Genomic DNA, 12,227 nt, shown 5'->3' with positions numbered 1-12,227 from the left:
TCATCCCCCAGTTAAGTAACAGTCCTGATGCTGGGCTCAGAGATGGCACTAGTAATTGTGGATTCACACTGTACAATGTATGGAAATAGCAGCCAGTACAATACGAAAATAATGTAACTAGAGTTAGATGCAGAGCAGTAGAATGTTGGAAGAGTGGCAATACGTTTTGTTCAAAGGTTTTACACTCGTGTTTGCTAATGCACAGTTCAAGTATGGTGAGACTAGATTAGTTGATGTTAAGGGTTGTGTATAACAGCATGAACAAGTTTGGCATATGGGAAGCACATAGTACAACCTTTAGGTTTTCTTCTCCACTTTGAGAATTGGGTCCCAGAAACACCACTGATCCCCAAAAAAATAGTAAGGGTTCTAAAACATCAGAACTTACTCTGCTACGAAGGAAACCAGAGAAGACAGTGAAGAACAACATTACAATTCTATCTCTCTTCTTTTTTTTTTTTTTCTTTTTTTGGGCACAAAACATGTTTTTAGTGGAGCTAGAAATACTTGATGGGATCAAAAAAGACATCTGCATTGTTCGTTTCCCCCTCTTTCCTGGACATTAAATTGGTGCTGGCATTACAGGAAATCTACTTTGCCTTCATTCTTCTAGTTGGAATCAAAATGTGTGTAAGAAACGTGATGTTCAACAGTCTGGTAATTCTTTTTGGGGCTAGAATTCATGTGAAAGCTAAGCATGATCTGCCATTGAACCTATCTTTTAGTTTGTGGTACAGTCAAATAACCAAAGGGTAAAAAGCATTACTTGTGCTTGACTGAATACAAGGCAAGTTTCACTGGCCTGGTATTAGTTTTAAAATCATATCAGATACTGGGACCTATAGAAGAGTAACTTTTCAGCAAACAAATTAAAACTTGACAGTGCACTTGTCAGTCATCCAAGTTTCTGCTTCGGTACCTGTGTTACTGTCCGATCTGGATTATTAAAAGCCCAGCTCGTCTGTCTTGCAATTTGCAGACAGCATGGCTTTTTAAAACGATGCCTCCAAAGCTGAAGGGCACAAATCATTTGTTTGGGTTTGGTCCAGGCAAATATAGCAGGTTGTTTGTCCACATCCTGTGTGGAAAGAAAAATTGTAAAAGACAATGTTGTCTGTCTTTATCCTAGCAAAATATTGATCGAGACGTTGACATCTTACTTCTAATTAGGCCAGAAGCTCTTCTGAGCTACTAACAACAGTCTTGCTGGGAATACCCAGAAGCATAGGGCAGAAATTAGGAATATTTTGAGCTTTAATGTTTCAGGTATCTCCTGCCTAAAAATTTCGTTTTTTCTTGTATTTTGATGTATTGCGCTGACTATGTAGGTGCTGTAGGACCAGAGATGAACACTAGTGGGTATTTCCACCGGCTTGGGCGCGTTTTAAAGAAAATCTTACAAGAACCCTGCTCTAAGATGACGTGTCTGGGATATAGATAGCAACCCCGCCGCGTATCACGCTCCCGAATCGGAGGTTTCCCCGGAAAGCCGGGGGAGATGAGGGTGGCGAGGAGCTTCCCCAGGCTGGCGGCGATGAATAAAAACGGTAATTCCGCTGCGTTTTCCACCGCTGAGGAGACAACCCCGGGCAGCGCCCCGGCCGCCCGCCCTGAGGCAGCCGCCTGCCAGCGGGCCGCGGGCGGCCATTACCGGCGCGGCCACCGCCTCGGCGCGGCCCCGCGCCGCCATTGGCTGCCGCCGGCGGGGGGCAGGATGGCCGCGGGGCGCCGCGGGGAGGCGCGGAGCGGAGCCGGGCAGGGGCGGCCGCGGAGCCCGGCCCTGCCCTGCCCTGCCCGGTGCGGCTCGGCCCCGGCCCTGGCCCCAGCGCGGCGCGGAGGCGGAAGCCGAGCCCATGAGTTGGGTGCGCCGCCTGCCTGCGCGCTCGGCGGTGGGTGGTGGCGGTGGTGGCCCCGCGCTGCGGCGAGGTAAGCGGGGAGCCCCCGGGGGAGGGCGCGGGGCTGCGGTGTCCCCGCCGCGGGTCGGAGCAGGAGGGCACCTGCTGGGATGGGATGGGATGGGATGGGATGGGATGGGGGTGGGCGTAAAATGGGGGTGTGCGTGTGCCCGCGGGCAGCCCGGTGTGCAAGGTGTGCGAGGGGATGGCGTGTGCAAGGGTGGCCGTGCCCGTGCGGGCAGCCGCGCTCCGCTGCGGAGGGAGGGGGAGGAACGGGAGGGAGGAGGAGGAGGAAGAAGGAGGAGGAGGAGGAGGAGGAGGAGGGAGGCGCTGCCATGAGCCGGGCCTCCGAGTGCGGGCAGCGCCGCCGTCCTGCTGCTGCTGCTGCTGCTCCCGGAGGAGCCCGGGGCGGGGGAGCGGCGGCGCTGGGCTGAGCGGGGCGGCGGCGGCTGCGCCTCCTTTCTTCCCTCGTTGTTCTTGGCGGAGGGCGAGCGAGCGAGCGAGCGGCGGGGGAAGGGGGGTTTTATTTTATTTTTTTATTTTTGTATCCCACTCCCCCCCTCCCCTCCCCTCATTATCCCACCCCCCTGGAACCCTCCCTCCCTGTTTGCAGGTGACCGCGGCGGCGGCGCCGGGAAAAGTTTGGCGTGCGGGCGGCGGCCCGGGCTGGGATGCGGGTCCCGGGGCTCGGCTCCCCGCCGCTTGCCGGGCCGGGGCTGGTGCAGGCGCCCCCTGGGCGAGCGGCGAGCGGGCGCTGAGCCCCCTCCCTCCTCCTCCTCCTCCTCCCCTCCGTCCCTCCCTCTCCCTGCCTTCCTCTCCCCGGCGCGCGGCCATTGCGGTGACCCCGGCCGGCCGAGGATGATCACCAACACGCGGGGCTTCCTCTGGTCCGACCTGGAGACGCGGGCGCTGCTGGAGATCTGGGGGGAGGCAGACGTGCAGTCGGCGCTGGACGGCAACTTTCGCAACAGCCATGTGTACCGGGACGTGGCGTGCCGCCTGGCCGAGCTGGGCTTCGAGCGCACCCCGGAGCAGTGCCGCATCCGCATCAAGGGCCTCAAGAGGCAGTACTACCAGGCCCGGGACGGGCTGAAGAAGAACGGGCACGCCCGCAAGATCTGCAAGTACTACGACGAGATGGACCGCATCCTCAGCTGCAGGGGGGGCCCCGACGGAGCCCCCGAGCCCCCCGCCGCCCCGCTGCCCGACGGCCCCCAGCCCCTGGGTCCCCACGGCGGGCCGCCCACGCCGGGCACCCCGCACAACAGCCGCGAGGTCGACACGGAGCTGGACGAGGACGGCGAGCTGGAGTCCCCCCGCGACAACTTCACCGAGGACTCCGGCGAGTGCTCGTCCTACGCCGACCACCCCATCAAGGTGGAGTGTCCCCCCTTCGCCATCCCGGTGCCGCCGGGCGACGGTGAGTAGCGGGCGGCCTCCCCTCCGGCCGCTTCTGCCTCGCTCCCGAACCTGCCGCCTCCTCCAGGCCTCCCAAGGGTGCCCGGGAGGGGAGCAGGTGGGAGACGCCGCTGGGATGGAGGCCCCGAGGAGAGGAGGTTTGGCTGGGGTTGAGCAGGGGGAAGCCGACTGGCAGCGGAGGTGAGGCGAGGCGTCAGGGAGCGCCTCTCGCCGGAGGATTTTCCCCTTCCCTTCGGCTGACGCGCGGTCCCGCTAAGCGGCATTACGATGATGATGATGAAGATAATGCCTGGAAAAAATCTGCTTATTGTGGCAGAAACGGGCCAGAGAGCTAGGGGTAGCTTTTACGTAATTAACGGCTTGGGTTGTTTCGGAAAGCCTGCCTCCAAGTTCAGCAGGCTGCTGGCAGACAGGAGAAGTCTTCAGATAAAGCCTGCCCCTTCCCCTCTCCTTCTTTCCCCCCGGCTCTGTGTGTGTGTCGTGGAGGTGGGGGGGCAGCGTTATTTGTTTGTTTTGAAGCTAGATTAGAGCCGTGTTTTTAATACAAACGTGAACCTGTCCTCAGCAGTTGACATCACTGAGGAATCAGCCAATTGGTTGACGTTTAACCAACCTTCTTTTTACACATAAACCCCATCAAAGGGTTGTTTACACTAATGTCCTTTTGAAATGCAAATCCAGAATGCCAACAGACTGAAACTCAATTTAGATTAATGTAATTACCTGCAATGCACAAATGAGCCTCTACTGTTTAATAGCCTTCACTTAAACCTTTTTATGAGATCAAAAAGACTCCCATTGTTGAAGTTTAGTACTACAACAATTAAAAGATGTCTGCGTGATTTTTGTGCTACCTTTGCGACTTTGTAGAAGCTTGAGGTTTTTTGCTTTGGTACTCTGAAATACAAATATCTGAAATAATTACAGTTCTCACTGAGAAGAATAACAACTTAGTGACACATTAGGTCCACATCTCGCAGGGAGATTTTTTGGGTGCTTTCTTCTTAGTCCTCCAGAAAGATAATTCTCTCTCCTCTTGTTTTAGGCTTTAAAGAAATAAGTGCTCCTACTGTTACTCCACCTCTCAATCAGCCCAAAAGATCAAAAAAACGCCATGCAAATTTAACGTTGGATAAAATGATGGAAAAATTTCTGCAACAGAGCGTGGATACAGAAGAGAAATTTTACAGATATGAAGAGCAGAGGCTCAAAATTGAGGACAAGCGTCGTGAAGCTGAGCATGCTCGAGAGCTCCAGATGTTACAGATGTTGGGACAGATGTTGGCAGGAATTTCTTCTACGGTATCACAAAGGTCACAATCTATACCAGCGAGTCCACCTCAGAGGGCAAACCATCGCTCATATGGGGATAACTTTAATTATAATGCTGTGACAGCAGCACTTTCTCCACCGATAGGTACTTCCTTCTATAGCATAAATAAAAGCTGTGTTTTTTTAAAGGTTCGATGTGAAAGCCCTGTTAGTAAGCAGCTTTTCAAAATAAAAGGTAGTTGGAATTATTTAATACCGTGGTGAAGGTGTCTGTCTGATGTAAAGCGAAATTGTCACTTGCACCATTGTACTGATTATATAACATAGATGCGTTAGTTATAACAAACTCTAATGAGTGAAGTAACACTTCTGAAACCCTGTAAACATCGGGGAGTTCTTTCCACATTCACGTGTCTGTAAAACAAAGTTAGGAGAAGTTTTATATATAAAAGACAAGTAGTACGTTTGCTGAAAAGGATGTGGAAATGGATATGTTGTAGCAGAAATTCTGCTACTACTGAAATTAGCAGGCCTAACTCAGTGTGTGAAATTAAGGATATGCATACATTTTTCCAGGGTTGGGAAAAGACTTGAATTTTGCTTACGCTCAAGTAAGCCAAATGTTAAAGTCCAGCTTTAAAATAAATTTCTTTAAATATGTATTCTGAATCCTATCTTTTAATTAAACACCATATTACTGTAGTAGGCGCAGTACAAGATGGAAATACTGGCATGTATTTTTATTCTATACCAGTTCATCTATAAACTCTTTGGGGGCCTGAATTTATTTTAGAGAAGAAGGCAAAGCAAGAACTCTAGACTTGGTGTTTATGCACAGACCTTTTCTTCTGTAACTTACATGTGGCCCAGAAGCTGATAATCAGATATTAGCATTCATTAACAGACTTCTGAGCTCTGTGGTTCTGTGTCATTTTTCTTTATCATAGTCTCTTTGTGTGTGGAGGTAGACTTCATGGGCAGGAGGAAAACGGGTATTCTGTCAGTGCTGAAACCAGAGTCAGCTTGGGACTCAGTGGTTGTAGCCTGCTGTCTTGGAACAAGTCTCGTTCTAATTCTGAAGTTCACACTGCTGGAAAGAGAAATTGTGGTTTGAAAAGAAAAAAACAACACCCAAATCCACAGCATAGAATAATAATCCTGCACATCAGAACATAAAGGGCATGCTCTGATTCTTGAGAGGACCTTAAAACCTTTTCAGTTCTATATTAAATATTCTGGCATTTCCCTGTAAAACTGATCAGGAACTGTGTGTTCAGGCCTGTACAGGTTTAGGCTAGGTGACTCAGTTGTGTTTCTTCTTGATCGGCTAGTTGATCAGTAGCAATACTCTATGTCAAAAGACTTATTGATAAATTACAGCGTGTTTATGGATTTTGTGTTTCAAACACTGCTTTTACTTTTAAAGGAAAGGAAACCTAAAGTGCTTTAGAAAATCTCCAAGGAAGTTATTTGAGGTGCTCAGCTGGGGTGATGGTACCTACAAGGCTTTACCATTGCTTCTAAAATGTTTCTTTTTCTTGCCAAAAGTTGAAGGAGTTTTATCATTTGTATGGGATCGAAACTGCAGTCTAGTTTCTCCTGCTGGATTTCACCATACAGGTTGTACAGCTGTAATACGCTGTGCAAAAATGCTTTATGTATATTTAACCATAGTAATGAGAAACTCAGGTTCCTAACCTTTCAAATGGTGAAGGTGAAAGAAAGTGTTTGTAATGTGAAAAATCACGCTTCAGGCAACACATCTTTGAAGAAGTTAGGATTGCAGTTGTTGATAGCTAAATATGCCTTAGTGTTTATGTAGGTAAGTGGGGCTCCACAAAGAATGTCTTTCAGCATGATTCCCTTTTCTTCTTGTTTATTACATAATCACTTTATATTTACAAACGAACAAAAATCAGCAGCAAAGGAACAGAGGAGTTTCTCAAGTCCTCCTAAGGTGTACGATATGGATGTTTAATGTGAGGTTGAAAACCAGTTAATGTACGAGGTGTGATTTAAAGAAATTAATCTGCCCTATTTCCAGAGGAGATGAGTGTTTTGTTTTACTAGGGGTTGCTGCAATGCTACATTGGCCGTAATCCAACACGTGAATATATATGTGTATATATATATATATATAAATATTTTTACCTCAGTGGAAGCAGAATGCCTGTATTACAGGAGGATTTTAGAAGCAAAAGATCAGCAAGGAATATTTATTATTATTGAATACTAAAGCATTTTATTGCTGATGATTAGGTTTAGGTTTAGATTTTGTGAAGGATGGAGAAAAAGATGCTTTCTGCTGATAGCGTGCAGATAGTTTTCTTGCTTATTACTTTTTTTTTCATTATTATGTCCAAATTTTCTGGCACATCTTTTTCTCTTCTTTCTCCTCCAGTTTTTGGGGTTGAGGGGTGGGATTACTAAATTTTGTGCAAGTGGAAATCAGGACAATTGTGGGAGCTATTTTTTATGTAATTTTCTATAAATATGCAGCAGTTCCTTGAAATATTTTTGGAGATCTGTTAAAAAAAAATAAAAGAAACATGGATAAAGTGAAGAAGTAAAATATAATGTTTAAATAAACCACTCTTCTCAACAAACTTGTACAGTAAATGAGTTTTGTTGAAATACAAGAGTTTATTCTTTATTCACTGCAATTTATAGTTAAACCGTCATTGATGTAAGTACTGGTCTTCTGTTTTGTCCCGTGATAGGTAAACGTTAATTTGCTTTAGTTGTAATTGCTGATGCACTTTTTTTCTGCTAAATTTTCGTAGTCTTCTGAAACAATAATTTGAGCATACAGCGTTTAGAGGGTATAGCTGTTTTAATACATAGTGTCAAATGTAACCTTGCATCAGAGATCAGTAGTTGCCTTACAGCTCAAACTTGTTTGTGTTATTTTTGTAATGCTTGCTGCATCTAGTGCAATGGATTATAGTTTTGCAGAAAGACTTTGTGTTATGCTTTGTAGCCACCTGCCAAAATGAGAGCAGTGAGTTAGGCCCCGATTCTGCTGAGGTGTGGAAGTCTTTAAGGGGAAGTGAAAATAAGGTAGGGTATAAATATAAAATGTGGTTTGAGCTGTTCTGTGCTTGCTCCGTGTCTGGATGTGCTTAGTCCTTACTGAGTGTACCTATTTCAGTTGAGCTTAATTATGGAAGTGATTTCAGATTGACGATAGTTGAGTTGCAAAATGTACATGTAACTATTTTGGGCTGTTGTTTCTCTCTGTACTTGAGCTCTAAGCTAGGACTGTGAGCAGTGAGAATGTTCGCCGCCTCTGACGCTAAATTCATTTTAAAAAATGATCACCTTCCCTATTTACGTGGTGTTTTAAAGGCTTTGAGGTGGTAACGCTTTTGGTTTTTACAAGTACGTCCATTTGTATATCTTCAAGCGATTTTATTGGTGTTTGAGTACTTAAATGCTCATGTTAGTTTAAAAAAGAACATGTTTTACAGTAAGACTTCTTTCTTTTTCAGTTATAGAGAGAACCTTTTCACTGCACCGAACACACACTTTGAAGGATATGGAGAATATTTTTCAGCTGGTGCGCAACGTTATCCCTCCTCTAACAGGGAAAAGGCATAAAGGTCAAGATGGACGGATAGGCATTGTTGGAGGATGTCAAGAGTAAGTTAAACAGAAATCTGAGCGTTGTTTTCAAGAGGTTGTGGATATCACTGCTGCTTCTGGAAGCCATTCGAGCTCACCTTAGGAGAATTTTCTAGAGGGCTTTACTAGTCCATCATTGTGACCGTGCATGCTTATGAAAGAGCTCGTTGCCCTAAGGTTGTGATGCAAAACTTTGGCAGGGAATATGTTTGAAACTTGTGTTGAAACTTGAGTGCAGTTTGTGTCTGTGTCTACCCTCTCAGTCTTTTTTGACTACCCTAACAGTCTTTACTTTCAGTATTAATGTCTTTTCCCATTGCGTGATGAGGTTGTGGAAGTAAATAGACTAAGACAGTGGCACAGCTGATCTTTGTTGTATTTTGGTATCTCGGGAACTGGAGCTCTTAAATGAGGAATAGAATGTTGTGTCACTGTGAGCTTTTTATTTTGATGAACTGTGGTGTTTCCTAGAATCTATCAATACCCTGACGTATGATGTTTTGGAGTGCTAGAAATAGAATGTTTCAAAAAAATAAATAAATAAATACAATGTATACCAGTTAAACATTGTACTGACCAAGAAATAAAACCTCTGTTCAGTTTCTTGGTCACTTTCAATAATCTGCACAATACTTTGCACAAACCGCTATACCTTCCTGTTTTCCATTTTCCCCTTTTGAAATAGAGGTGGCATCTTCTGTAAAAGAGATCTGCTGCTGGAGATCTGCCATTAATAAGCATTCTATAAAGAGCAAAAATGTGCTATGTTATAGCTAGGTTGATTAGCCAGGAGTTAGTTTTCCTGTTGGTCTACTGAACTTAGGTTCTTATCTCTTGGCAGAAGCAGACACCTCTGGAGGATGATTCTGCCCATATCCCTCTTTTCAGTCTTCATAAAGAGAATTCAGGACAACTGTAGTCCCAGTTTAGGTACTTCAGTTCAGCATCTAAAACCAGATGGGATTGATCTAGGTCAAGGATCCCAGACTTGGCTCGCAAACAGTGCTCAACTATTGTTTTGTTTGTCTGTCTCCAAACTTTTAAGATGATTGTCTGAGAAGAGTTTGCTTTTTTATGGCATAATCTTTATAAATGTTTCTGTGAAAAGATCAGGTGTCCAAGGTGAAATCCTGGCTACTTTCAAATCAAAGCAAGGTTTGAGATTGGCTTCAGTATAGCAGAATTTTGTCTGTCTTTGACAGCAAACAAAAGAGAAAGGTTTTTTTGCTTGTTTGTTTTTTTAATTTGCCCTTGAATTTGAGATTTCATTATGGCAGAGTGATTTCCAGATTATCTAACCTCATGAATGTGCTTCCTAACCTAAATTGTATTTCATTCTAGATACACGGGAGCACCATATTTTGCTGCAATTACAGCTCTCAAAGCGGTACGTGTTCTACACCAATCCAAAGTGAACTTTTCATCAGTTATGTTGGCTTAGTGCCATTTTTAAAAAGCATTTGCTCTGTGCTGTACTTGAAATTGGAGTTCTAAAAGGTCTTCTGTTTAACAAAGAAAATTCTTAGTTCTGGATTTGTAGAAATATTTTGTAAGTGTGTGTCACTTGCTGTTTCTTGGAAGTATTTCCTCTGTATAAGGTAAAGTTAGAGCTAAGTCAAAAAAATGAAGATTTTAGGGGAGAACTGTTTTATCAGAGGCTCAGATAGGAAATCTGAAAAGTTGCTGAAATAGTTTCTCAAATATCTTTAGACGAGTGTTTAAAGTTACATTTTCAGTGTGGCATTCAGAAATCTTCAGAATTTCTTTCCATACTTGCTAAGTGTGTTGAATGAAGTAACTTTCTTTCAAAACTTAGAGCTTTAAGCTAATAAAATTCTTGGATGCTGTAAGTCTGACTATAGTTGGTTAAATTTAATGTATTTTTTTAGTAGTACATTTTATTTACATTATAAGCTCTAGCAGAAGTATTTCCCAATGTTTTTTCTTCCTAGAAGTGATTTTAGTGACATATTAACTGGCTAAAAATATATTTACAGCATACTACCGAAATACATTTGTGATTATACAAATATAAACAAGTCATGCTTATATAATGTATATCTACTTTTCACATACACATATTCTATTTGTGTACCAGCACTTTCAGTACTTCCTTTTCGTTGCATATGTTTATTCCTTCTGAAGGCATGTTTCGATCTTTTCTCCCCTCTTTCCCCCCGAAAGATGCAGTTCCTCAACGATTTAAAAAAAATCCTAAAACTGAAATGATATCATTTAATAATCTTATTAAATTGGCATCTTATAAAATGCTAAAGCACTCAGCTTTCTGTTCACTAAGTGCAAATACAGTAGTACACCAGGAGGTCTTCTGCTGAAGTTGCGTGGTCGCAGCTCATTACATCTGCATAGGAGGAACCATAGGATCAAATTTAAGAATTGCATAGAAACCTGAAATATTAAACGTGTAGAAGTAAAGCAGAGGAGACACTTCCTTAACCTTGTGAAATTGCAGCATGGAAGACAAATAGCAGACAAGGCTTTCTGGTCACTGCTTACATAATTTTTAAGTGTACTTTGGATTTTTTGAGTTCATAGTGGAAGTTTGAGGCTAAACTCCTCAGCTTTATTTAACTGAAGGGAAGCTGTTGAAACTGTGCCAGCCTTTATCTGCCGTGGATTTGGCCTGTTGAGTAAAAATGGTAGGACTGGAATAGTACTTGTAGGTTGTTACAGCTATATTTTGCAAGTATATTACAGTATTACTTTTCCTCTCTAGTGCAGCTTATCTCTTATTCAATTATGTTCTCCTGCCTTTTTTTCCTATTGTACATGTGCTGTTTTAGTCTTTGGTAATCTGAAATGAGAAACGATGCTCAAGCGAGTAAAAGTTCAAGATCTGTGTTTTTGGCCATCCTTTTGTTGAGAAACAGAAAAAAAAAAAAAAAAAAAAAAAACATTTTGGAAGGTAGATGCAAAAAAATTGTATAAATTTTCTCCAAAACATTGCATGGTGTGATAAGCCAAAATAGAAAAAATACAAAAAGTTTGCTTCAACCACCAAGAAGTAGGAATTTGATAGTAGATGAACTATTTACTGAGTAAGCTTTGGAATGACTAAGTTGTTATTAAGTACAGAATTGATGATTCTATTTGGTTTTTGTTTTTTTTCTTTTTTAGGGTGCAGATTTATCCCACGTGTTTTGTACCAAAGATGCAGCAACAGTAATCAAATCATATAGTCCAGAGCTGATTGTTCATCCTGTCCTGTAAGTGACTTACCTTTTTTTTGAGTGTATATATATATATAATGAACAAGTATAGATTACTAGTTTGAACATTTCAGTCTGACAGTTGATATCATTAGTTTATGTCATTTCTTTTTCTTAGTTACAGTATGAGTGAGACGGAGAGTACAAAAAAAAGCCTGTTTTTGTCCTTTCATTAAAAACAGATATTTGTTGCAGAACAATCAGTTGAATCAGTTGTGAAGTTTTTCATTACTATCAGAATACTATCAGTACTATAAAGTAGTATCTGATGTTGCTTTCCACTACTTGCTGACATGTGTTTTGTGATTGTAATGCATTTAAATGTGAGCAGTAGCAAAATCCAGAGCTAAGATTCACTACAAGTCAGCATTTTAGAATCTGCATTTGAAAGACAAATAGAGTATGTTCTCCTGCTTCTTCTGTCCAAAAAATATTTAACAGTAGTGTATATTTCCTCTCATTATTTTGTCTATAGTCTTTTGCTTGACATTACTGGGCAAGAGGGGCAGTTGTTTGCATGTTTCTTCGTAAGCATCTTGCATTAGATACGCAGCAATTCTGGGAATAAATGGATGTTCTTACTTAAAATAAAAGGTTTATTAACGTGAAGATGACAGGTTTGATAAGCGGCTGTCCTAATTGGGAAAATCAGCATGCACTTCCCTGAATTTGTATTCTGAAATGTGCTACCAGTTGGTAAATTTTAACAGGCTAGATTGTTTCAATGAGGTGTAGCAATGGTATACAGTGAACACTGTAAATGAGATTTAGGATGTGTGCCTTACCT

At 43.2% G+C, this 12,227-nt stretch overlaps 1 protein-coding gene across 2 annotated transcripts in view; it reads left to right on the top strand.

Moving 5' to 3' along the window:
* The first annotated feature begins 1,519 nt into the window (after positions 1–1,519).
* Positions 1,520–12,227, top strand: part of NAXD (NAD(P)HX dehydratase) — a 49,483-nt gene continuing 38,775 nt past the window's right edge. Inside the window, exons 1-6 of one of the 2 annotated variants that reach the window (XM_082781553.1) lie at positions 1,520–1,547; positions 2,509–3,315; positions 4,360–4,731; positions 8,078–8,228; positions 9,552–9,597; positions 11,349–11,437. In XM_082781553.1, coding sequence (XP_082637679.1) covers positions 1,535–1,547; positions 2,509–3,315; positions 4,360–4,731; positions 8,078–8,228; positions 9,552–9,597; positions 11,349–11,437 — 1,478 coding nt within the window. In that variant the 5' untranslated portion in view covers positions 1,520–1,534. Of the gene's footprint in view, positions 1,548–1,569; positions 1,927–2,508; positions 3,316–4,359; positions 4,732–8,077; positions 8,229–9,551; positions 9,598–11,348; positions 11,438–12,227 lie in introns of those variants that run through there. The other variant, XM_082781552.1, reaches the window with a different exon arrangement.

Source organism: Aythya marila (assembly GCF_965140915.1).
Source record: "Aythya marila genome assembly, chromosome: 1".
NCBI lineage: Eukaryota > Metazoa > Chordata > Aves > Anseriformes > Anatidae > Aythya > Aythya marila.
The sequence above is the reverse complement of the archived record's forward strand: the minus strand, read 5'-3'. Positions and strand labels throughout refer to the sequence as shown.